We start from the raw sequence: 27,165 nt of genomic DNA, 5'->3' as shown, positions 1-27,165 counted from the left end.
GGGGTGCTGCTGTGTATGTTGTAAGTGTAGAGTTTGAAGGAGAGCTGCAGTGTGTTTTGTGGATGTAGAGGAGGGGGGTCTGCAGTGTGTTTGTGTATATAGAGGGGGGGTTGCGGATTGTGTTTGTGTGTATAGGGGGGGGCTGCAGTGTGTGTGTATAGCGGGAGCTGTGTGTATGTACAATTTCCTTTTAATAAACTTGCAGTAAAAGCATAAGAATGTAGACAATCATGCTGATAGAAATCAATATGACTACAAAAGTGTATATTTTTAATGAAAAATTAAAAAATAAAACCTACATTTAGCCTATAATAGTAATAATCCCATCAGAACAGGGCATTATTGGCCAGTAATGCCCTGTTCTTCGGGGATTATTACTTAAATATAACACTATGGCACCCAAAATTATTCGGACATTTGGTAATTACTGGGGTCTGCTCAGACAGGACGAATTCTTAAAAAAACATCTGAAAGAAAAACCAGAAATTTGTTTATGGGGGGCTAACAATTATTGGCACTGTTCTTCATGGATTATTACTAAACTTATTACTTATTACTAAACAGCAAACCATAAACCAGTAGGGATCACACTCACAAATTGCCCGATCTTTAGGCACTTGATTAAAGCTGCACAAACGCTGCATTCAGAGCTGAGTCTGGTGGAGGGTCTCCCACTTATTGTCACAGGAGACCAGGTTTATCAACACCTTTTTATACCAGGATCATATGATTGAGCAAAGCAAGGAGGTAAAATAAATTGTAATTTATTTCAGGAAAAAACATACACACAATGTAACACAATTTCCACGGTTAACACACTTACTGGGAACGGGGCTAATGAATAAAATAGTCCTTGGAACGAAATTCACAAAAATTACCTCCGTAGGAGCCCTTTCCAATGACGGGGAGGTACTCAAGAAATCCTGGAACTGATTTCGGCATGCAATGCAAGCCGTGACCACTACGTTCTCAAAAAGTGGGACATAGCAAAAAATTTCACTCAAAATCGCTGAAGCCAGCTCGCGTCTATTCAGCACAGGACATCTCTGAATTTGCCGCTGTTGGTTTGGCGCTTGGAATCTGCCCTCCTGATTGGCTGCAAGGTTTCTTATGGGTTTCAGTGTCCCATTCACAAACCTCTACAGCCTATCAGAGCGTGGGATTTTTCCTGCCAGCCAATCACCGATTTCCTAATATTGTAAAGTCAGGTGGGCACCTTCTTTCATTCTGCAAAGGGCATGTGCCAACCTGGCACCTCTGCCTCTTTGCATAGTGAGCCCCCCATGGCTCCAGAGTCTGGGCTCTGGCAAATGTTGGCCAGATAGCCCTGTGTTAGCCCAGGATGCGGGTCCTCAAGCATGACTGCAGTTCCCCTCCTGGTCTAACACCTTGGCATCCCTGATCCTTTCAAGTCCTGACTCCGCACAGACCCATAGGCACCAAGCTTGGTAGCCAACTGGTCCCTCGGAATCCATGACTTGAAAATCCCAGTTCATTCACAGGTAATCAGCACATATCCCTATTAAACATAACTCTTTAATAAAATGTACAGTGTCCTGTATCTAGTGTTATAAAAATGTGTATGTCCCATTCTGGTGTCAGGGGACATACTGCTTACACCCACTAGCCTCATCCCTGCCACACTCTAGAAATAACTTTTACACACAAGAAATTACTCTCAGCTTTATCATATAGCTGGAACATTCCCTGAACTCCTATACTAGGCTCAGGGTACTTGGGCATGTATCTGGGCACCCCTACTTATACTAGGGATCCTCTGTATGTTGCAGGTATGCATTAACCCCTTCATGCCCCATTTACCTTATCTGGCTTATGCTCCAGCAGGAATCCTGGCGGTGAGTCGCAAACGTTTTCAGGGTTGAAGTTTGCCCAGAGCAATGTGCTTGGATATATCTGAGAATCTCACTCGATTCTCGGATCCAACTTTTGGGGTATCCCATAACTCCGGAACCCCGATACATAGACACATTCTGTGAAGACTTTCTTCGGCAAACCCACCCTGAAACTTACAGCCTGGAAATCTTCTAGTCCCAGCACCTCAATAAAGGCAAAACACAGAAAAATCTTTAATGTCGCAAAATTTGCACAGTCACAGTAATGCATTTCTGACATCTAGGTCCAAGAGCTGACACTCTAGGACCTCAAAACATGGATCAGGGGTACCCAAGTGGGCTGAACCTTTATTAGTGAGCCTGGGTACCCCTTCACCATCACACTTATCAACTCCCTTGTGATTGTGTTTCTCGTGGTATCTTAGAGACATCCCTCAATGACATCACAGAATCTCAATATATACTCAGGCTAGTGTCCCTGCGTGTTGCTGTCATCTTTTAGGCTCCACCCAACGTGTTTTACAACTTCCGGTTGCTTCTTCAGGGTTATTGGTCTTAATGAGTTACTGAGCCCTCTTAAATATTCACCATTGTTAATTATTTTGACACGTCACTCCTCATTAATATATACAGATGTTGCTGTTTGTATCAAACCAGACATAATGATTCCTAACAATAATATGCTTAAGTTCATACGAAGACAAAAAATGTAAACTAGAAATTAGTGCAGACAGAGAAAGACCTCTTCTAAAAAGAGTGTGAATAAGGCTTGAATAAAAAAATCTAAGCAACAATATGCTTCAACGATTTTTAGCCATTAAAAGGTACAAAAAGGGACTGTTTTGAAATTGATAAATGGGAATTAAAATAATATTGCTAAAAAAAAATACTATAAAGAATGTAAATATTTTTATCACAAACTTTTGAAAATCCATAATTCATTTCTTAGAGAGAAAACAAACCAACAAACAAATATATATAGATCTCAAAGTTCAAATAAAACATATACAAGATCTGAATTCCAGAATATTGAAACATTTATTATGAATGTGACGGTGAAAGGGTAACCAGGCTCACTAATAAAGGTCAAGCCCACTTGTTTTCCCCTGATCCATGTTTTGGGGTCCTAGAGTGTTAGCTCTTGGACCTGTTGTGTATGTAATACTGTGCATATGTAAAATATGCGACAATAAAGAATGTTTATGTTTTTGCCTTTCCAGGAGTACCAGCAAGCAGAAATTGCTAGGCTATGAAGTTCAGGGTGGGTTTTGCAGAGAAAGTTGTTGCAGATTGTGGCTATGTAGCGGGGTTCCAGAGTTACTGGATACCCCAAAAGTGTAGTCGGGAATCAGGTAACATTCTCAGATACATTGAAGCACAATGCTCAGGTCAAAATCCTACCCTGAAAACGGTCTTGCAGCTCACCGCTAGGAGTCCCTGTTTCCGCTCAGACAAGAAAGGTCAAAGGGGAATAGGGGATTAAGGTATCTCCAGAATGGTACAAGTGTCCCTTGTTTAGAGGGGGTGCCATGTTCATGCCCAAGTCACCCGGAACCTGGTATAGGGGTTCAGGGAGTGCACTAGCTATCTGATAAACCTGCGAGGTTTATTATGTGTAAAAATGTAAAGTCAGGTTTTTTTCTATTTACTCCCCTGCAATGTACTTTCTATCTCTACATATTTGAACCCTTTGAGGTCTTGTCCATGTACTAATTTAAAGTGGTTAGAAACACTGTGTTGTTAATCCTGTCTTAATGGTATAAAAGTGTTCAGCAAAACCTTCTTTTAACAGGTGTACTTGTCCTCCATACATATTGGAGTCCACACGGATACTCCAATAAGTAGACTACAAAACTACTACTACAATTAATAAGTGTCAATTGTGTATTGTGTATTCCTTCTTTGTAGTGTTTGATTTGAATGTATTCCTACTTTTAGTGTAATTAAATTAAAAAAGGGACGTATTTTCTTCTGTTTTATGTACATAGCATATATTTCACACAACATATATTTTTTGATAAGCTAAAAAAAATAATATTAGTTTTACAAATTCTGTCTTTTACGAAGTTAAAAAATGAAGATAGTTCCAATAATTAAAATGAAAACTGAGAATTTAGTCAAAAACTTTGAAGATAGTAGATATTGATCTAAATAAGTGGTATTATTCCATAAATCATCATCGAGCACTGGAACATACCTTACAACCCATTCATGTGAAGGTGCCTTATGGGATGGCACCACTTAAATGAGGTCTGATACATTACATCCGAACGCCAGTACCCAAAAACAGTAGGTCACCATAACACTGAGTCTATCTAGACTCCGTCAACCTGGAAAGTGTCTTGGTCCTACTGACCACGAGGGATTTCTGCCCATACTAAGGCATAAAGGGTGCCAAAAACACACACACACACTAACTAATCCTAGCCTACTCTACTAGGATGCGATTGTAAGGAGTCTCAAGGCTCCTACACCGCAAAACTAGACAATAACACACTGCATACAATGTAACAATCCTAGTATAAACTCACATGGAGGTTGCCACCAATCAGACTATGAGAGGGAACCCACCTCAGATTAATGCTCTTATACAGGGGCACACTCGCACCCACTCCTGGTAATCCCTGAATCACACAAGGAGTCAGTCCCACTCGAAAGATCAGCATCTGTCTCTACTATCCTTCAGCAGTTACTGGGGATAATGGGACTCAAGCCACTGCCAGAGTCACAGGGTTCACAGTAAGCAGATTAGCAAATACCACACTATACAGTATACAACTGAATAAACAGCCACATGGGCTATAGATTTAATAAAGAGAGGTACAGTCCACAAAGGGTTAGCATACCTATTCAACAGCAAGCAGTAATAAAATAAATGGGAGGGTATTACAATCTCCTACAATTTACAATGTAAGAGAAGTTAGTCTGTGGGGCTGGAAGGATAGGTGTTGAGTCATGGGGTTACTGCATAGTCCAGTGTGTCCAAAGAAAGATTAAACAGCAGGTTAATGGCTTCCCCAACTGAGTCTGAAAGCAAAACTGCCATGAAGGGAGTTTTAAAGATGTTCTGCCCCATTGTTCCCTATGGGCTTTTGGGAGTGGTTGATAATCTTCAGCTACACATAGGGTTAACAGCACACAACAGAAATATGAAAAAAAGATGGAATGTAGGCCAGAAAAAGTTAATGATTTCCTAACCAAGGGTGTCACTTTGTCTGAGATCTAGAAAGCATCAAATGCCCCATCTCAGCAGAATGGAACATTTCACAAATGAGACATTTGGCTCAGCAATGCCAGCGTTCCACCGCCGCTTCAACTCACTGTTGGGCAGTTTGCTGCTTGACATTTATCCACGCTTGCTCCTGCCGAATGTCCTACGTGCCTGCACACCTTCATCAAGGTCCCCTGTGCGCTGACGTTCACATGAAGCACTCGAGCAGGACATTCAAGGTCAGAGTGCACACAGAGAAATATCAACCAGCATCTGTCATGGCCAAATATCCTAGCCCATTTCAGCAGGTGTCATGTGTCAAATATCAGCAGTACAGTTACAGGACAGAGGAAACACTGCAGGAGGCTTTTACTGGACGTGAGTAAGGGGTGGGTATACAGTCTACCAAAAAGCTATACGCTATTATAAATACATTTTTAGTTCTATTTCCCTCCAAAATGCAGGTATAACCTTTATTTAATGGCCTTTTCCATCAATGTCTTGTACTTTCTGAGAGCCACAATTCATGATTCTCAGGGACATTTTTAATGCTATATTTTTTTCCTGTGGTGTCTGATGTTTAATAAGCTCTGAACGTTTGGTAAAAGATTTCCCACATTAGAAGCAATTAGTCTCTCATGTGTGAATTCTGATGTTTAACAAGACTTGAGCTCTGAGAAAACCATTTCCCACATTCAGAGCAGCCAAATGGTTTATCTCTTGTGTGAATTCTCTGATGTTGAACAAGATTTGACCTAAAGGAAAACATTTTCCCACATTGAGAACAAAGAAATGGTTTCTCTCCTGTGTGAATTCTCCGATGCTGAACAAGACTTGAGCTCTGAGAAAAACATTTCCCACATTCAGAGCAAACAAATGCTTTCACTCCTGTGTGAATTGCCTGATGTGTAACAAGAGTTGAGCTGTAGGAAAAACATTGCCCACATTCAGAGCAAACAAATGGTCTCTCTCCTGTATGAATTCTCTGATGTGCAACAAGATGAGACTTAGTGAAATAACATTTCCCACATTTAGAGCAAACAAATGACTTCTCTCCTGTGTGAGATTTTTGATGCCTAACAAGTTGTGAGTTCTTGGAAAAACATTTCCCACATATAGAGCAAGAGAATTGTATCTCGGCTCTGTGAATTCTCTGATGTTTAACAAGAGCCGAGTTACTAGTAAAGCATTTCTGACATTCACAGCACTTATACAGCCTTTCTGTATTGTGTGTTCTTTGGTGAATTGTATAAGCTGATTTAGTATTAAAGTTATTACCACATTCACTGCACTCATACTTAATTACAGACACGTTTTCGTGAATTTTCTGTGCATTAGTGGTTTCTTTGTCGCACTTCTTAATATCAGCAGATGCATGTTCCATCGAAGTATGTTCTCTCAGTGTATAAATGTGGGAGGTTGTGGCATCTTTTTCTTCACGTGAGTGTGATTCCTTAGCCATAGTTCTCGCAGTTTTTTTCTGTCTCTTAGTTGGTTTATTTTGACTCAAGTAATTTTCTCCTTGATCACTTTTAGCAACACTGTTATCTTCATTTACAAAATATGGTGAGCAAAGAGGAGTTTCCCATCCTGCAGGTGTACTTCTGCTCATGGATTTATCTGCTGTGAGAAAAGAAGTTCATTAATAGCATAAACATACATAGTTACATAGTAGATGAGGTTTGAAAAAGACATGCATCCAACAAGTTCAACCTATGCTAAGTTTAGACAACAGATACTGTATCCTATATTTGTACTACCAGTATATTGATCCAGAGGAAGGCAAACAAAAAATCCAAGTGAAATATCATCTAATGATCTCATAAGGGGATACATGAGAACAGGAAACCCAGTTTCCAATCACTCAATCACTGATAATTTGTGAAATAATTAAAATCGTTTAATGTCAACAAATGAATATAAAATAATGGGTGTTAAAATAAGACAACACTTGTATAGTGACTATGATCATTGTATTCGTACTATATAAGTGCTTACGATCATACAAAAATGTATAATTGATGACTAGGGTAAGACATCATACTGTATAAGGTTCTATGAATATAGAGAAGCCCTATTAGATGCACAAGGGGGAAGGGTAAACACACACACACACCTCTTTAACCCTGCTAGAAAATGTAAGATAAATCTTATTTCATAGTCTTGTCACAATGAATAATGTCTCATATTGTGGCTCTCATACACATTGAAACAATAAAGTAATGTTGCAACAATCTTGTATTGTAACAAAAACTCCTGCATCTGCACTGATCTAGTAGGTTATCAGTGCAGATATCAATGGAGGTGTATACTATCATAATAAGGGTGTTATTCGTTGATCTGAGTTTCTGTAGCTACTTGTAGAACAAAACACACTCCTCCATCTGTGCTGATTCTATGAATACTATCAGCGTGGATGTATGCAGTGAGGTGCAAAGGCTGGTTAATAATTGTGCTATTAAGCTTGAAAAATATGCCTTACTTAGTTCAAAGCCGCAAGTCAAATCAACTCAGCAGCACACTGATCATGTAGTTCATATCCGTGTGGATGTCAGTACAGAGGTGCAATTAAACAACACAGTAGCTGGTGGAGTTCAAAGTGAGGATCTAATTGTAGCTTAATTGATGGCACGCTCCTGTTATTCTTTGATCGGAGGTTCAGTAGCTATTTGTAGAAGAAAGCACACTCCTCCATCTGCGCTGATCCTATGAATACTATCAGTGTGGATGTATGCAGAGAGGTGCTTATAAGGGGACAAATAAATCCCTTCCTGACTCAAAGAATTGTCCCATCAGATTACCCCCTGAATCAACATCCTTCCCATATTTGCTTTTTTGGTATATCCCTGTATACCTTTCCTTTCTGAAAAGATGTCAACCCTTTTTTTTTTTTTTTTTTAAAGATATCTATTGTATCTGCCATAAGTGTCTCCATGGGTAATGAATTCCACAAGTTAAAGCTGCAGTTCAAGCTGTCGTTTTAAAAAAAAAAAAAAAAAAAAAAAAAATGTTTCCCCTTCAATATGTTAATCAATGCAATCCAGTCACAAGTGATTAGCTAAGCTGCCACTCGATCCGTTCTCCTGTGATCGATCGGCGAAATTCTACCGGGGGTTCACTAATTCCTTGTGTAAAGACGTCAGTGGAACGCATATGCATATTCATATGCGTTCCACGAATTGTATGCGTGCTCCCAATCCCTGGTCTAGTCACATGGTGCAGCAGGAGAAGAATTAGCCAATGAGAAGCAGCAGGAGGAGAAGCATTGTGTCTCATTTCATGTCCCTGCAGTGTGTCTGTGTGTCATTGAAAACCTGAGCTTTGGGGTGCGGGGGGCCAAAAAACAGAACTTGAGGGGTTAAAAACCTGAGCTCGGGGAGGGGGGGCAAAAACTGACTGGGGGGGTGTCACGATAGACCAATGCTTTTAACACCAAAATACCCGGATCCTTTGCTTGAGCAAAGCAAGAGATAAAATAAATTGTAATTTATTTACAGAATGAACACACCCACGATTATTTGCAAAAAAAAAAACTCTTGAAATACACTTACTGGGATGGGGCAAAACGAAATCTTCTATTTCCAAAACGAAATCTTTAGAAACAGAGTCTTTAGGCACAATTTCCCAGGAGCGGGAGTTGTGCGCAAACAAAGCCGAAAACAGTCTGTGGATAGGGGCGCCTTTTGCAACCCGTTTCTCCTCCGCTGCTGCTTACTTTGTTCTACCGCCATAGAATTGGTTCTGGATTCGTTAGTTCTTACGAACTATTTACTTGGGTTACGATGTTGCAAAGTTTAAAATCCAGGTTAGATTAATCTGACTCCCGATCGGCTGCAGGGATTTTTATGCAGTTAAAATCCCTATCTTGTTCGTGGGTTATGTGGTATATTGGTGCATCACCACAGTATGCTCACAGTAAAACATAAGTCTCTTCAAAGTAAATCCAATATCCAGGAACAATTGTATAATACACTGGCGACACACTTTATTCGAGCTCGGCTAGTCCCACGAATTCGGGTATACCCGGGTGTATTGAGGTTTGTGACTGTTTTCTGCCCGAGTGCATTGAGGTATTTTCCAGGCAGGGATTGAAGCATTTTATTCCCGCTGGCTGCAATACTGCACAGTATGTATATATATACTGCATTACAATTCATGAATTTATGCCATCTGGTAGACACGCGAAGCATTGCAGCCTATGAAATCCTAATCATTATCATTTAACAGATCAGCCGCCCGTCAGCCAGGCATGAACCCAGGCTGGGAAGGCAAACACAACGGGGCTTGTCAGAGGTGAGGAGCGGCGCATTCCAGGTATCTGCCAGGTACATACTGGGTATTTGCTCGAATAAAGTGTGTCGGTGCAGTAGCAGGAATAATCTTCCTAGGGTAGAATGGGGACCTAGTGGTGCCCACACAGCTACCACAACGTATAGTCCCCAGTATGAAATTACTTACCCATGGGGTACAATGTGTGAACAGTTCAGCACTAGAAAGGTAACAGAGGGGCTACTGCCCTTTACCTGACTGTGTGTTCAAGATGAGTGGATTCGTCAGCGTGCAGTCCTTAGAAGTGAGTCCAGATGAGTAGAAGAAAGAAGGAGCACAGCTAGCTACATCCAGGATGCAGAAAAATGAATAAGGGCAACTCCAAGCAAAAATAAAAGTATATTATCCTTTATTTGATCAGCTTGCAATGGTATAGGACAACGTACCAACGCGTTTCGTCCCGCAGACTAATGATTCGGTTCATGGGTCTGTTGTGATTTATCCCTATTCAAAATATTCTTTTAATTAATTTACCGTATTATGAACTTTTTGTGCAGTTTCTATATGGGTTATTTTTCTATATGTGTGTCTGATTACTGTTATATCTTTTATTAGATAAGCTATGACCTTTATAATCTGATTTAGATATACAGATTATTGACACACATCTATTTCCCATGTTTATATAGGATAGAGGGTTACTGTACCTTAAGTGAACCTATATATATATATATATATATATATATATATATATATATGTCCTATACAGCAGAGTTCACACACACAGCTAATATTACTGAGAGGACTAATTTTATTCCTCATTTGTGTATCCTTATCTAGGGGTGTCTGTGATATCTGTTGTATGTTATATATATATATATATTTATATTATTTCATCTTTACTATTGTATTATGGATTCCTTAGGTTTATGGTGGCAGTATATATCAGTTTAGTTCATATTTAGTGTTTTAATTGTCCGTGTAACATGCCTTTTATCATTTTGTTCGTGTCTATTTTGATTAAAGTTGTTGTATTCAATGTTATTCTATTGTAGCCAATCCTATTACCCAGTGTGCTCTGTCTGTCTCTGACGTGGCTCAGACTGGACTCGCGTATTAACAACGCGACTCAGTTCCAGGTCGCGTGGTGATGACGTCACTACGGATTAATTTTGGCGCGAAATTTTTTAAGTTAAAATGTATGCCGTTATGTGATCCCTACACCTTGAGAAAGTCTTGCGGGATGAAATGTGTTGGTGCGTTGTCCTATACCATTGCAAAGCTGATCAAATAAAGGATAATATACTTTTATTTTTGCTTGGAATTGCCCTTATTCATTTTTCTGCATCCTGGATGTAGCTAGCTGTGCTCCTTCTTTCTTCTACTCATCTATCTCGTTCGTGGGAATAATATTCCCACATTTCCCAGGGTTGCCCCTACTTGGCAAAACCTGGCAGAGGGCTTCTCAGTTTGCTAAGGGCATGCGCGAGCCTCGTACCTTTGCCGCTTAGCATACCAGACCAAGCCCCCTTACCTGGCGACATTTTGTCTGAGCTGGCCGGACACCTGGGCCATTTGCTAAGATGGGGGATACTTGAATTACCCCTCCCCACTTCACACTTTTAGTCGGCTAATGCTTTCAACTACGTACTTTTTCCAGACAGTGGGGAACCAAACCAGCGGGGTAGCCTAGAAGTCCTAGTTACATATGCATTGCTCACCTCTCAGGAATTTCCTGCCAAACATTTCTAAAGTACCGCAATTACAACTTGAGTGTTTTCCTCTTGTCCGGCCGTCTGAATGAAAACCCCCTTATGCCTATAATGTTGGAACCATTAAAATAGGGGGACTTTCATTCATCAATTTTAATGAAACTTTATAAAAATTGCGTTATAACCTTTTTCCTGATTTTACTTTCCCAGTGCTCACAGCAAATCTCAGCGTGCTAGAACTTTCCTAGCAGAAAGTTAGCTAAACGCTATGCGCTTGCAGCGGGCTGCTGACTTTTAAAACCATTTTTTCCTTTGCACGGTTACAGGAAAATACTGCGATTAAAATACATTTTATAGTAGAAATAACATTATTCTCAACACCTTATACCTGGTGGGAGACACATAGACATTATTATTAAAAGCACAGTGTTACTGCCATTACAGGGTAGAAGAGCTGAGAATCACACATCTCCAATATGGCTCAGGGGCACCCAACCGGGCATAATACCTTTATTTGCTGGCCTGGGTACCCCTTCACCGTCACGGGGGGGGGGGGTTAAAAAAGAAGCTGTGGGGAGGCAGTTCAAAACTTAGGGTGTGTGTACACACACACACACACCTCAACAAAACACACACACACCTCGCCTGGGGCGTGTGTATTTTGGCAGCTGGTGAGGCAGTCCCTCTCCCATGTCTGTATTTACTTCCTAGTCTGAGCCATGTGCTGTGAGTGGCAGGAGTCCGCAGCCAATCCCAACCCCTCTGTGGCCAAACATCCCCCCTTGGCCCAATCGACAGCGGAAAATGAGTAAATGAAGGCAGGAGGAGAGTTAGGAAGCGATGTAGGATGGGAGGAGAAAACAGAGGGGATGTCCTGACATATGGATTCCACCTTAAAATAGTCAGCAAAGTCCTGAGGTGAGATGGAGGAAGAAGAAGAGGCAGCTAAGGGTGGTCTGAGTAGAGAGTCAAAGACAGAGAAGAGTCGCGTGGGTTAGACTTGTGCGTGTTGATTAGTGAAGAAAAGTAGGTTTGGTTAGCCTGAGAGAGGGCAGAGTTGAAACAGGGTTGCATAAATTTATAGTGAAGGAAATCTGCGAGTGTGAGATTTCCTCCAGAGGTGTTCAGAGGAACGCAGCATGCGCGTGTGGGAATTTAGCCAGGGTGTGGTGTTAGACGGGCGAGGACGGCAGAGAGAAAGCAGGGCATGTAGATCAAGAGAGGAGGATAAGGCAGAGTTGTAGTTCCTGACCAGGTTGTCAGGGACTGGAGCAGAACTGAGAAAGGAGAGGGAGCAGCGTAAAGTGGAATAAAAAGCTGTAGGTTAATAAAGCGCAGGTTTCTGCAAAAACAAGGGGTAGATGGAGATGGAGATGGAGATGGAGAAGGGAAGAAACGAGAGAGAGAAAATTAGATGAGGTGATGTTTAGAGAGAAGAAAGGGGAAAATGGAGAAATCAGAGAGAGATAAGTTTTTAGTAAAGACCAGGTCTAGGTATTGGCCATCCTTGTGGGTGCTTGCTGCATTCCACAGTTGGAGGCACAAAAGAAGAGGTTAGAGAGACAGGTTATGTAGCCGTGTTTGGTATGTGGAACAACTCCAGGAGCCGCTGGAGGATGAAAAGGATGTGGAGCAGGGAGAGAGCAATGCAACTGTTATGGGGCTGGGGTGCTTCCTCCATTCTGAATGACTGTATTACCAAGCAACAGCCAATCAGGAGGCAGTACCAGGAGCATGAACCTTCACTCTACCTCAGAATCTCTTGGATATAACACCTGAGTACCGCCAAAGGCGGCCCCCTAACAGGGTCTCTCCAATACGCCTTCACTGTTCCTGTCCACTAAGCCAGCATGTACAGAGTCAGGGCCGTCGACAGGGGGTCCGCTGGGACAAGTGTCCCGGGCCCGGTGGCTGCAGAGGGTCCGGCGGCCGGACAAAGCAGTTGGCCACTGGGCCCAAGCTCTCCCCAAGCTGCGACCTCCCTACTCAAAACTGTCCATGCCGGGCGCTCTGACGTTGACGCGAGCCAGGACTTCTGACGGCATGAGTGAGGCGCGGTACACTGACGTCAGAAGCTCGGCGTGGGACAGAGTGAGGGAAAGGCCTGCAGCTTGGGGAGAGCCGGGGTCCGCCGGCCATGACAGGTCAGGCTTTGTCCGGCAGCCGGGTCTCCCGCAGCCAGCAGGCCCGGCCAGAGGCCTGACACCGGTGACCAGCAGCAAGGTAACGGTTTATATGTATTGGGTTTTTTTTTTCAACTTAAATTTTATTGATAACGTACATGGTTTACATACATGGCATACAGTTGTAACACGCAAGCCACCTCCAATTGGTAAAAATTAACCACATATAGGAACTTACCAAAACAGACATACGGGGCAAACAGACAGACAAACAACCCCCGGGGAAATAAAACGGGGGAGGGGTAGTATAGGGGGGTCCTCCTACCATGGTTCCGCTTATTGCTTTACGCCTGCTGGCTCTCTGCGTCTGAGAAAACGGAGTGTTCTCCTCACGACGCCCATGACCTGCACCAAAGTCTGTGTCTATCTCTGTCTAGGTGGTTTTAATCTGTCCATATAGTCCGTTTCGTCCCAACTGAACATCTTCAAGTGAGAACGCACTTACCTCTATTATTGCCAAATCGTGGCCCTTTCTACCCCCAGTATGTCTGTCTGGGCCAACCATGGCAACCAGACTTTTAGAAAATTTGTACCAGTGTCATTGACCAAACTCGTCAATTTCTCCATCTGGCAAACCGACCAAATTCTATTCCGAATCTTAGCAATTATTGGGATTTCATTTTGTTTCCATCGTGCTGCGATCTCCCCCCGTACCGCCATTGCAAAGTGCACCACTAATTTATTTTTACCTTTGGTGAGACCTTGGTGTGGCCTGGTGAGGAGGAACAGCCACGGGTCTAGTGGGATGAGTGTGTCTAGGATCTTATTCTGCCAATCCTTAATCGATTCCCAGACCGGGGCGATCTTGGGGCAAGACCACAGCATGTGTAACAGGTCTGCCTGCTGTCCACATTATCTTGGACACAATGGGGAGTAACTGGGCAGAAATTTAGTTAGTTTTGTGGGGGTGTGGTACCATCGCATCATAACTTTATATGAATTCTCCCTTAAGGTCGTGCACATGGAGATTTTGGATGTAGCCGTCACAATCTTCGTCCACTCCTCTAAATCTAATACCTCCCCCAGAACGGACTCCCATTTAGTCATGTATTCTGTTTTTTCCTTCACTGTCGCACTAGAACCAGTTACTTCTTCTACATCTGCGATGTAAGTCCCTTACTGGATGTCCCTGATCGACAGAGCTTTTTGAAATTCGTTAATTGGGTGTGGGGCTGGGTTGCCTGATAGAATGCTCTGATCTGGAGGTATCTAAAAAACTCGGTATTGGGGATATTTTTGCTGGATTTAAGTAGATCAAATGTTTGTATGCCTCGCCTGCCCTCCAGATCTAATAACCTATTAATACTTTTGTGTTTCCATTTAGTGAAGTCAGCGTTGGTCGGCCTGAAGCAAACATTGGGTTACCCCACAGTGGGGTCATACCTGTTGATTTGTGGGTCAATTTGCATTTGAGCCTGGTGGCCTCCCATACTGAAAACGAGTTGGTCATTGAGGATAGCGACATTTTGGTGCCTAACCGCACCTTTTGGGGAAGCCAAATTAGATGTTCCAGCTCCAAAGGGGAGCATAGGTCTTTTTCTAGAGCGACCCATCTTTTTGAATCTGGGTTAGTGTGCCATTGCACAATTTGGCATAATTGAGCCACTTTGTAGTAAGACAACAAGCAAGGTACCGCTAGCCCTCCGGCCCCTGTTTGTTTACGCATTATCTGCTTGCCCACTCTCGCTCTCTTTCCACCCCAGATAAATGTATCTATCTCAGATTGAAGTGAGAGGGAATCCTTCAATCTTAGTGGCACCGGCAGGGTCTGGTAGAGATACAAAAGGCGTGGGAGCAGATTCATTTTCATCAGTGGATCTTTCCTATCCACGAAATTTTGTGAGTGGCCCATTTCCTAATGTCCCCTCTCAGGGTATGCATCAATTTGGGATAATTTGCCTGGTACAGCATATTGTATGTCTTCGTAACATTACTGCCTAGATATTTCATTTGCTTCTGTTGCCAATTGAAGTTGAAATTTATGGCAATCAACTTCTCTAAGTGTTTGGGTAGATTTATATTTAAAGTGTCTGATTTAGACTGATTAATTTTGAATCCGGAGATCCTGTAGAATCTCCCCAACAAGTCGAATAAGTTCGGTAGAGAGGTAAGGGGTTTAGATAGTCAGGAAAACATCATCCACATACAGTGCACCTTATGCAGCTGGCTTCCAATGTCAATACCCGTGATGTCTTTGCTGTCGGGTATTTCAGCAGCCAATGGCTCCATACACAATGCAAAGAGGAGGGGGTAGAGCGGGCATCCCTGCCTCGTTCTGCTCTTAATTTGAAAGGGATCTGAAGCAAATCCCTGGTGGGTAACCCTAGCCGACGGGGCCCAATATAGAGCGAATATAGCCTTTATCAATTTTTCTCTCAGCCCGAAGGCTCCAAGCGTGGCCTCTAATTAAGGCCAGTCTATCCTATTGAACGCTTTCTCTGTGTCCAGACTGAGCACCATAACTGGTATCGATCTTGAATTGGCTATTTCTAACAGATCAATAATTCGTCGGGTGTTATCTGATAACTGACGACCCGGGACAAACCTCACTTGATCTTGGTGCACCAGTCTGGGTAGGATAAGATCCAATCTGTTGGCCAGTAATTTAGCGTAAATTTTTAAGTCCGAATTAATCAGGGATATTGGCCTGTAGCTTCAACAGTCCTGGGGGTCCTTACCCTGCTTGTATATTACCAAGATGGACGCTTGGAGCATGTGCTGGAGAAAGGGGGTACCTCCTAGTACTGTACTTGGTTGAACATGTGGAGGAGATATGGGGTCAACTGTTTCCTAAATTTTTTGTAGTAAAGATTTGAGTATCCATCGGGGCCCGGGGCTTTAGAGGGTTTCAGATTTTTGATAACCTTGGTTATTTCCTCCGTTGTGAAGTCACACGGTAGACTCGAGCCCTTTAAGAAATCTTTTAGGGCCTTCTCCATCCCGGAGGATCGGGTTCTTTTCCCCATCATACAGTTTTTCATAAAAGTTCTTAAACTCCCGTACAATATTTTTAGGGTTGGCCAAGAGCACGCCAGATTCAAGACGCAAGGCCTGGATGTTGTAATTATTTGTTTTGGAATTGATCAAGTTGGCCAGCAAGGTATCTGGCTTGTTTGCTTTTTCAAAGAATCTTCTCTTTGACCAACTTAACGATTTCTCAGCATGGGAGGTAAGGAGTAGATTCAATTTAATCTGGGTGTCCCTGATATGTTGGAGGGTGGCCGAATTTGGGGAACTCTTGTGTTGATCCCATAAGTTCTTTAGTTCCTTTTGCTCTTTTATAATTTTTGCGTTGCTCTCTCTTATTTTCTTGGCCGCTAAACTGATCAATACGCCTCTTAATGTTGCTTTATGCGCCTCCCAGAGGGTTATATGGGAGCGAACGCTTCTTTCATTTTCTCTAAAGAAGTGTTTGATTTCCTCTCCAACCTTCTCCATCAGTTCGGGGATTTTTAATAGGGATTCATTCAGTTTCCAATTTGCTCCCGGTCTGTCCAACCCTATCTGTGAGCACCGTAGCTCTATGGGTGCATGATCCGACCACCAAATATCGTGGATCCCAGAGTGGGCGATCTTTGGGACCAGTCTACTAGAGACAAAGAAGTAATCAATTCTGCTAAATGAGTCATGTGGGTGCGAATAAAAGGTGTAATTTTTGTCTAACGGGTGTGACTCCCTCCAGACATCGACCAACTGCAAATCCCTTAGCCCTTGTTCCAGAGCCGTAGGTCTAGACGTTGTTCTAGGCCTGGGGGGTCCTGATCTGTCTACGGCTGTGTTCAGCACTATGTTGAAGTCACCTCCTACTATAAGGGCACCTTTACTGTGTTTTTGAATGGTTGTGAATGTTGTTGTGAAAAAGGCCGAGTCGTGTCAATTTGGAGCATATATTGCGGCAATTGTTATTGGTTGCTGATTTATGGACCCCGTGAGCATAAGAAACCTGCCCTCTTTGTCTTTTTTCACAGCGTCAACCACCAGCCCCACTCTGTTATGTATCAATATTGCTACTCCACTTTTCTTCTCTTTTGCAGAGGACAGAAACACTTGTTTAAATTGTTTATCAAAGTATTCTGGGAAGCTGGTGGTGCTAAAATGTGTTTCCTGAATTAACACAATATCGGCCCCCTTTCTCTTATAGTCCGTGAGTGCTACCTTCCTCTTACGGGGACAGTTCAGCCCTTTGGCATTATGTGAAATAAAGGTTAGAGTCATGGTGTAAGTGTAGTCCCACCTCTCTTCCGTTGTGTCTCGACCTTGGGTGTCCGGCCCTCGCCGGAGAGCCTCCATTCCTCTGCAGTGCACAGCAGTTTGCCCAGCTTCAGCGTTGCACCACCTAGGCAGGAGGAGGGATGGGATGGGGAGGATACAAAGGGAACATGGGACACATGAGGGAAAAAGAAACAAAAAGAACATGAAAAACAAAGTGGGAGAGGCGTCTGTGATCCGTGACCACTGCCCCTCCCTTACCTTTGGATTGAGGGAATCCGGCAGAGCCCCCTCTAAAACTCCTCCTCCTATCAGGGCTGCTCTGCTCCACCCTCTCCCAAGGACTTTCTCGAGGTCTTGGGCACCTGCCCCGACCCGAGTCCACAGACACATGGCAACGGCCAGACCGCAGTCCCAGCCGGCATCTGAATGTCATTGTCATTGTTTTATTTACTTGTTTTATTTCTTAAAGCACTAATTCTTCTTTTAATCTAGGAACCCCTAACAATTTAACAGCCTAAAAAAACGATTTCTGCACCCTGCCTCTCTTAAAGCCCCTTAAAGCCTTTATGATCACTATCCTATACACAATACCCTCTAGACCCTTCCTCTGAGACTATGTATATTATTGCCTCTTTTCTACGCACCCCCCTTCCTTCCTTACCCCCAGTTAAAACCTGCTCACTCCTATTATCCCTTACTCCCTAATCCCGCTATTCTAGATGTTTTCTCCCCCTTGTTCCTAATCTTCTTCACCTCCTATGTTTCTTCCCGCCATCCCTTCGTTCCCTACTACCAGACCCCCCCGCTAACCCCCTCCACAGCCTCCCCCTCCCCGTTGCTTTCACCGCCCCCTTTAGTTAAGTTTTCTGTAAACTCTTTATTATTTATTATAATTTATTTAATTTATGTATTGTTTAGTGAGCTTCTAAAACTTCACGCACAAAATAGTCCTCTAGCGGGGGGTTCTCTCCTTCTCCCACCCTCCACCCTCCTCCTCCTCCTCTCCATCCGCTCCTTAGAACCCCTGAAGGTCCATCTTCTCGCGACTCTTCCGGTGTGCATATGTTGCTCCACCCCTTCCGATCCTTTCCGCCGCCATTTTGGAGGTGCTTGGTCCCTTTCCTCTGGGTCCTCCCGCAAGATCCGCTGACTCCTCCTCTCCTATGTCATCCGGCCCATCCTCAATCTCATTAAGCAGCAGGAGCTGATCCAAGATGGCCGCCAGTCATGGAGGAGCACTGCTGGGCTTAAGAGGTAGCGTGGGGTATCATTTCAACAGGACACAATGGGTCCCAGAAAAGGCTCAAAACCGTAGAGCTCCAACAACATGGACAGGAACAGGTAGGGTGAACATTGTTCTTTATGTCCCGGCCCCTCTTCATTTTGGGCTACGTGGTTGTTTGTTTTTGTCCGTTCTCCTGGCCTCCTTCCAGGCTGGGTCAGGGGCCGGTCTCCCTCCAGTTGCTTCCTCGGGGATCTTATCTTGGAGACCAAGTTTGGATAGGAAGCTCTCGCCCTCTTCCAGTCTTCTCAGTGTGTTAGAGGCTCTGTTTCGGGTAACCAGCAGACCAAATGGATACAGCCATCTGTATCTGATCCCCTCGTCAAGGAGCACCTTTGTAATGGGGGTAAGATGTCTCCTTTTAAGGCCACGTCCATAGCGCTGAGCCGTGCGGACGCTCCACGCTGAGCCCTGGCATCCTCAATGAAGATGTCTTTAGAGGGGGCTCACGCGAGCGTCCGCAGGCGTGCTGAAGCATTGGATTTTTCAGCCGACAGCCAAGCTGTTTTTCATTGCGCTGTCGGCTGAAAACATCCAATCAGCGCGAAGCAGCGTCAACGTCATGGCGCCGTGACGTCGGCGCCGTGACGTTGACGTCAGTGTGTTGCGGGCGATTGGCCCAGCGACGTCACTGCCCCGCCTCCCTCAGCCCCCCCCCCCCCCGCCTCCCGATTGCGCCCGCTGGCTCGCCTGCATGTGCATGAAATCGCACAGGCTTCAGCAGGCGAGCCTCAGCGTCAGCGCGGTTCAGCACTGCTCTCATCTCTATGGACGCAGCCTTAGGAGGGTGGTGGGAGATATATCTTGAAAGACTTGAAGTTTGTGGCCCTCAGAAGTTGCGTCATTCCGGGTCATTTGGCAGAAGGACTATTTCACTTTAAAAAAGTGAAATCGCGCTATGATGTCGCAGGGGGGGAGGGGTCTCCTTGTTGTGGCCTTGATCTCAGGGCCCTGTGACCCCGGTCCAGGTGGATATCCTGCTCTGGTCTGTCTGGCATTAGTTGTAGCAGCCATCTTCCCATAAAATCCTCCGGGTCAGTTTCCTCCTCTGACACCCTTCTGATCCTCACGTTGTTGCGACGATCGCGGTTATCAGAGTCCTCCTGCCTGTCTGTGAGGTCTCTCACCATGTCTTTCACCTGAGTCAGCTGTTTGTCAGTTCTGTGCAGGGCTTTTATGGTAGAGTCCAGCTTTTTTTCCCAGGGAGTCTGTGCGCTCCCCTATGCCGCCAATATCCGCCCGTAATGCCGCCAGTTCCGATTGGAAGCATCGTTTGATATCAAGGCAGAATTCCCTCATGTCTCTTCGTCTCATCACCTGGTTTTCCCTGCCATTGTCGTCTCTCCTCCGACTCGGTGCCACTTTGTGTAGGCCCCTCGTGGCATTTGGCGAGCGCCGAGTCCCCCTTAGCAAAATAGTCAGATAAGACTGTGGAGGTTCTTTTGGAACGTGTCACCCTCGACATCCTCGCACCTTTAGCTCAGTTTGGGTGTATATTCGGTGTTTGCCAACGGGTTTTTAGTGCTTTATTTATTTATTTGTATGCCGGCTGTGAACGGAGCTATCGGCTCACACGTCCATTCAGTCAGCCGCTGCGCATGCGCCTCGTTTTTTTAAATTTTTTTAAAATATGTATTGGGGGTTATATATAAAATAAATAATAATAAAATAAATATATATAAACACACACACACACACACACACACGCTGTGTCTGTCTATTTTCTATGATACCTGTGTGTGTGTGTGTGTGTCCTGTTCGCACTATTGTAGGGGCTTCGGTAACTGAGCATTATGAATACGGAGCCTTGAGAGAAAAAAGGTTGGGAACCTCTGCTCTAAAATATCCCGTCCTGAGTGACAGAGATGAGCCTCTGGTTGCCCGGCTCTGTAACTTGTTTTCTTGTTCCTGACATAAACCTCACAACAAAAACACAAAGTGTAACTTGAGCTCTTGTTTGCTGGATCCAAACATGACTGACATCTCTATTAGAATAACAGAAAACCTACTCTTACCAAGTGAGCTGAGGTTCTGGGGGTTCTCCATCATCACGTCCTTGTAACGCTCCTTGTGTCCTTCTAAATACTCCCACTCCTCCATGGAGAAATACACAGCAACATCATCACACTTTATAGGTACCTGAAACACAGAGAATCCCCCACTCAGGATCCAGATATAATAATTGGTCCTGTAAGAATCTTTTCTTTATAGAAAGTCAGGTGAGCAGAGAGGAAAATACAGATATATAGAACAAAGTTTGTTCAAGAAAAGGCTGAATGAAGACAGAAAGGTGGTAATATCTAACGCTGCCCAGCAGCCCTCACCTCTCCAGTCAGCAGGTGAATGATGATGTTGGCGTGTTCCAGGATCTTCTCAGACATCAGCTTCTTGTCATTGTTTATCTCATGTATCAGGGAGTTAGTTGGATTCTCCATGATGGGTCTCTGGGTCCTGCAGAATCTTTCTGGCACACAGGGACTGCTGCTGTCTGTGACATGCTCACCGTGCTTCTTCACAACAATACAATCCTACATAATGAGAGACAGTAATAAATATCACTACGGTGCAGAGCAAGAGACACAGTTGATATGTCTCATGTTCCTGCAGGTTTGTTGCTTTGCAGTAAGAGGGACGCGTCTCTTGTTAACAGCTCTATACTCAATCTATTCAGTGCCCTCCCCACCAATTCTGTCTATTGTGTCACTGACATATCAGCACCAAACTCACTGACTCCCCTGTGACTATATGCCTACAGTATATGAGCACAAAGATCATGGACTGTACAGATATTACATTACAAAGTGTCAAAGTGTATGTAAACATTACAGGACTTCTGACACTGTGGATATTACTAAATAATTTGGCACAGACACAAAACATCCATATTATAATATATTTAAGAGGCCAAGGTTCTCCCTCTGCACAAACATGTCTCTTCCTGGATTTTGTTTCTATCACTGGGTCAGTCCCCTCTGCCAAACTACATCCTTCTCTGATCCTATCAGACTCTGTGCTCTCCTGCTGCCCAATCGTGTCCTTATGTGGTCCTGAGCTCTCCATATAACCAAACATCTTGCCTGCCCTTGGGTTCTTGCTTTCTCTAATTACATGTGTCCCTGGATATTGCTTCTCAAGTACCTCCCATATTAACGCACTGCCGGTCCCTGCTGTAGTGAGGGAGATAAGAGGGGTGTCATTATGACTTTCTCCAGCAGCCCTCACCTCTCCAGTCAGCAGGTAGATAATCTCCAGGGAGTGATTCAAAATCCTCCCAGTCATCTGCTTCTTATCCTTATTCATCATCAGTGAGATATTCAGATGCACCAAGAATGGGCTCTGGTGCTTGGGGAAGTGTTTCACAATGTGATGACCTCTGCAGTTAGTGATCTATATTATACTTCCTTCACAGTAATATCCTCCTACACATGGGGAGAGAGCTACTGTATGTCAGTGTTACAGTGTGTCTGTGTATTACAATAGCTGCTGTATGTCAGTGTTACAGCGTGTCTGTGTATTACAATTGCTGCTGTATGTCAGTGTTACAGCGTGTCTGTGTATTACAATAGCTGCTGTATGTCAGTGTTACAGTACGTCTGTTTATTACAATAGCTGCTGTATGTCAGTGTTACAGCGTGTCTGTGTATTACAATAGCTGCTGTATGTCAGTATTACAGTGTGTGTGTGTGTTACAATAGCTGCTGTATGTCAGTGTTACAGTGTGTCTGTGTATTACAGTAGCTACTGTATGTCAGTGTTACAGTGTGTGTCTGTGTATTACAATAGCTGCTGTATGTCAGTGTTACAGTGTGTCTGTGTATTACAGTAGCTGCTTTATGTCAGTGTTACAGAGTGTCTGTGTATTACAATAGCTGCTGTATGTCAGTGTTACAGCGTGTCTGTGTATTACAATAGCTGCTGTATGTCAGTATTACAGTGTGTGTGTGCTACAATCGCTGCTGTATGTCAGTGTTACAGTGTGTCTGTGTATTACAATAGCTGCTGTATGTCAGTGTTACAGTGTGTGTCTGTGTATTACAATAGCTGCTATATGTCAGTGTTACAGTGTGTCTGTGTATTACAATAGCTGTGTATGTCAGTGTTAGTGTGTCTGTGTATTACAATAGCTGCTGTATGTCAGTGTTACAGCGTGTCTGTGTATTACAATAGCTGTGTGTGTCAGTGTTACAGTGTGCCTGTGTATTACAATAGCTGCTGTATGTCAGTGTTACAGTGTCTGTGTATTACAATAGCTGCTGTATGTCAGTGTTACAGTGTGTCTGTGTATTACAGTGGCTGCTGTATGTCAGTGTTACAGTGTGTATGTGTGTGTGTTTGTGTGTGTGTGGGGGGGGGGGTGTATTACAATAGCTGTGTGTCAGTGTTAGTGTATTACAATAGCTGCATACAGCAGCTATTGTAATACACAGACACACTAACACTGACACACACAGCTATTGTAATACACAGACACTGTAACACTGACATACAGCGCCTATTGTAATACACAGACACACACTGTAACACTGACATACAGCGCCTATTGTAATACACAGACACACACTGTAACACTGACACACAGCAGCTATTGTAATACACAGGCACACTGTAACACTGACATACAGCAGCTATTGTAATACACAGACACACTGTAACACTGACACACACAGCTATTGTAATACACAGTCACACTGTAACACTGACATACAGCAGCTATTGTATTGTATGTCTTTATTTATATAGCGCCATTAATGTACATAGCGCTTCACAGTAGTAATACATGTGGTAATCGAATAAATAACAGATAATATAAATAACAGATAATATAAATAACAGGTCATGGGAATAAGTGCTTTAGACAAACATAACATTAAGGAAGAGGAGTCCCTGCCCCGAGGAGCTTGCAGTCTAATTGGTAGGTAGGGAGAACGTACAGAGACAGTAGGAGGGAGTTCTGGTAAGTGCGTCTGCAGGGGGCCAAGCTTTATGTATCATGTGTTCAGAATATTCACAGTGCTATTCGTATGCTTCTTTAAGCAAGTGTGTCTTAAGGTGGGTCTTAAAGGTGGATAGAGAGGGTGCTAGTCGGGTACTGAGGGGAAGGGCATTCCAGAGGTGTGGGGCAGTCAGTGAAAAAGGTTTAAGGCGGGAGAGGGCTTTAGATAAAAAGGGGGTAGAAAGAAGACATCCTTGAGCAGAATGCAAGAGTCGGGGTGGTGCATAGCGAGAAATTAGGGCTGAGATGTAAGGAGGGGCAGAAGAGTGTAAAGCTTTAAAAGCCAGGAGAGGGATTTCAGGAGGGGAGATTCTGAGACAGATCTAGGAAAGAGTAGAGTGATTCTGGCAACAGCATTTAGGATAGATTGTAGGGGAGACAGGTGAGAGGCAGGAAGGCCAGACAGCAGGAGGTTACAGTAATCAAGACGGGAGAGAATGAGGGCCTGAGTCAGAGTTTTAGCAGTCGAGCAACAGAGGAAAGGGCGTATCTTTGTTATATTGCGGAGGAAAAAGCGACAAGTTTTAGAAATGTTTTGAATGTGAGGGGCGAATGTGAGAGAGGAGTCGAGTGTGATCCCTAGGCAGCGTGCTTGGGCTACTGGGTGGATGATCGTAGTTCCAACAGTAATGTGGAAGGAGGTAGTAGGGCCAGGTTTGGGAGGAAGTATGAGGAGCTCTGTTTTAGCCATGTTGAGTTTAAGGCGACGGAGGGCCATCCAGGATGATATAGCAGAGAGACATTCAGAAACTTTGGTCTGTATAGCAGGTGTAAGGTCAGGTGTTGAAAAGTATATTTGTGTGTCGTCAGCATAGAGGTGATATTTAAACCCAAAAGATGTTATTAGGTCACCTAGAGAGAGTGTGTACAGAGGAAAGAGAAGAGGTCCCAGGACAGAGCCCTGGGGTACCCCCACAGAGAGATCAATAGAGGAGGAGGAGGTGTTAGCAGAAGAGACACAGAAAGTACGATGGGAGAGGTAGGATGAGATCCAGGATAGAGCTTTGTTCCGAATACCAAGAGTATGGAGAATGTGAAGGAGAAGAGGGTGGTCCACGGTGTCAAATGCTGCAGAGAGGTCGAGTAGTATGAGCAGAGTGTAATGACCTCTGTCTTTGGCAGCATGAAGGTCGTCAGTTATTTTAGTGAGGGCTGTTTCCGTGGAGTGAGCAGTGCGGAAGCCAGATTGTAGAGGGTCTAGGAGAGAATAGGTGTTGAGAAAATGGAGCAAGCGAGAGAATACAAGACGTTCAAGGAGTTTAGAGGCAAAAGGCAGGAGGGAGACAGGTCGATAGTTAGAAAGACAGGAAGGGTCAAGCTTGCTGTTTTTGAGTAATGGTATGACTGTTGCATGTTTGACGGAGGATGGAAAGGTTCCAGAGCAGAGGGAGGAGTTAAAAATGTGTGTGAGCGTAGTGATTATAGTAGGAGCAAGAGGTTTTAGGAGATGGGAGGGAATGGGGTCAAGAGGGCAAGTGGTAGAAGGAGAGGTGGCGATCAACAGCGACACATCCTCCTCTGAGACAGTGGAAAAAGAGTCAAGGAAGGCAGGAGGAGAGTTAGGAAGAGGTGTAGGATGGGAAGAAGAAACAGAGGGGTTGTTCTGACGTATGGATTCCACCTTTTCCTTAAAAAAGTCAGCAAAGTCCTGAGCGGAGATGGAGGAAGGAGAGGCAGCTGAGGGTGGTTTGAGTAGAGTATCAAAGATAGAGAACAGTCGGCGTGGGTTAGACTTGTGCATGTTGATTAGTGCAGAAAAGTAGGCTTCTTTAGCTTGCGAGAGGGCAGAGTTGAAACAGGATAGCATAAATTTGTAGTGAAGGAAGTCTGCGAGAGTGTGAGACTTCCTCCAGAGGCGTTCAGAGGAACGAGTGGAGGAACGCAGCATGCGTGTGTGGGAATTTAGCCAGGGTCTAGGGTTAGAAGGGGGAGTGCGGCAGAGAGAAAGTGGGGCATGTAGATCAAGAGAGGAGGACAAGACAGAGTTGTAGTTCCTGACCAGGTTGTCGGGGTCTGTAGCAGAGCTGAGAGAGGAGAGGGAGGAGCGTAAAGTGGACTCAAAGTCAGGTAAGTGAATAGAGCGCAGGTTTCTGCAGAACCGGGGTGTAGATGGAGGTGGAGAAGGGGAGAAGCGAGATAGAGAGAATGAGATGAGATGATGGTCAGAGAGAGGAAAAGGGGAAATGGAGAAATCGGAGAGAGACAAGTTCTTAGTGAAAACCAGGTCTAAGTAGTGGCCATCCTTGTGGGTGCTGGCTGCAGTCCACTGTTGAAGGCCAAAAGAAGAGGTTAGAGAAAGAAAGCGGGAAGCCCAAGGGAGAGAGGGGTCATCAATGTGGCAATTGAAGTCCCCAAGGAGAAGAACAGGGGAGTCTGAGGAGAGGAAGAAAGAGAGCAGGATTCAAAGTGAGAGAGAAAGGCAGAAGGGGGATGAGTAGAGGTAGGTGGGCGATAGATGACCGCCAGATGGACTGGGAGGGGAGAGAAAATCTGGACAGTGTGAGCCTCAAAGGAGGGAAAAGCAAGAGAGGGAGGAATAGGAAGGGTTCGGTAACGGCAGACAGAGGAGAGCAGGAGCCCCACGCCTCCACCCCTGCCATCGGTGCGCGTAGTGTGGGAGAAGGAAAGGCCACCGTAGGAGAGGGCAGCTTCCAGAGCAGAGTCAGACTGAGTGAGCCAGGTCTCAGTTATAGCAAAGAGAAGCAGGGAGTGAGAGAGAAAGAAGTCATGCACAGAGAGGAACTTGTTATAGAGGGAGCGAGCATTCCAAAGGGCACAGGAGAAAGAGAGAGAGGAGGGAGGGTGGCATGGGATGGGTGTGAGGGGATGGCTATTGTAATACATAGGCACACTAACAATGACATACAGCAGCTATTTTAATACAGACACACTGTAACACTGACATACAGCAGCTATTGTAATACACAGACACGCTGTATGTCGTTAGCGTTAGTGTGTGACGGTGTATTACAATAGATGCTGTATGTCAGTGTTACAGTGTCTGTGTATTACAATAGATGCTGTGTGCCTGTGTATTACAATAGTTGCTGTATGTCAGTGTTACAATGTGTGTCTGTGTATTACAATAGCTGCTGTATGTCAGTGTTACAGTGTCTGTATATTACAATAGCTGTGTGTGTCAGTGTTACAGTGTCTGTGTATTACAATAGCTGCTGTGTGCCAGTGTTACAGTGTGTCTGTATATTACAATAGCTGCTGTATGTCAGTGTGCCTGTGTATTACAATAGCTGCTGTGTGCCAGTGTTACAGTGTGTCTGTATATTACAATAGCTGCTGTATGTCAGTGTGCCTGTGTATTACAATAGCTGCTGTATGTCAGTGTTACAGTGTGTCTGTGTATTACAATAGCTGTGTCTGTATACAATGTGAATGATGACAGAGAAGATGAGGTCATTACCTTGCTGCAGCCATGTGTGGGAGGGGGAGGGG

The 27,165-nt window shown here is 44.2% G+C and overlaps 1 protein-coding gene across 2 annotated transcripts; it reads right to left on the bottom strand.

Moving 5' to 3' along the window:
- Positions 1-730: 730 nt before the first annotated feature.
- LOC142465261 (uncharacterized) lies at positions 731-27,165 on the bottom strand. 2 transcript variants are annotated; one of them, XM_075569270.1, is made up of 6 exons: positions 27,134-27,165; positions 21,945-22,159; positions 21,047-21,250; positions 20,738-20,861; positions 17,463-17,564; positions 731-6,687 (listed from the first exon to the last, which is right to left on the bottom strand). In XM_075569270.1, the coding sequence occupies exons 2-6, from the start codon at positions 22,023-22,025 to the stop codon at positions 5,693-5,695; spliced, it is 1,506 nt and encodes a 501-aa protein (XP_075425385.1). In that variant the 5' UTR covers positions 22,026-22,159; positions 27,134-27,165; the 3' UTR covers positions 731-5,692. The 2 variants fall into 2 exon arrangements, with proteins under 2 accessions (XP_075425385.1, XP_075425386.1); XM_075569271.1 differs by lacking the exon at positions 17,463-17,564.

This window comes from Ascaphus truei, chromosome 13, assembly GCF_040206685.1.
Source record: "Ascaphus truei isolate aAscTru1 chromosome 13, aAscTru1.hap1, whole genome shotgun sequence".
NCBI classification, from domain to species: domain Eukaryota; kingdom Metazoa; phylum Chordata; class Amphibia; order Anura; family Ascaphidae; genus Ascaphus; species Ascaphus truei.
The sequence above is the reverse complement of the archived record's forward strand: the minus strand, read 5'-3'. Positions and strand labels throughout refer to the sequence as shown.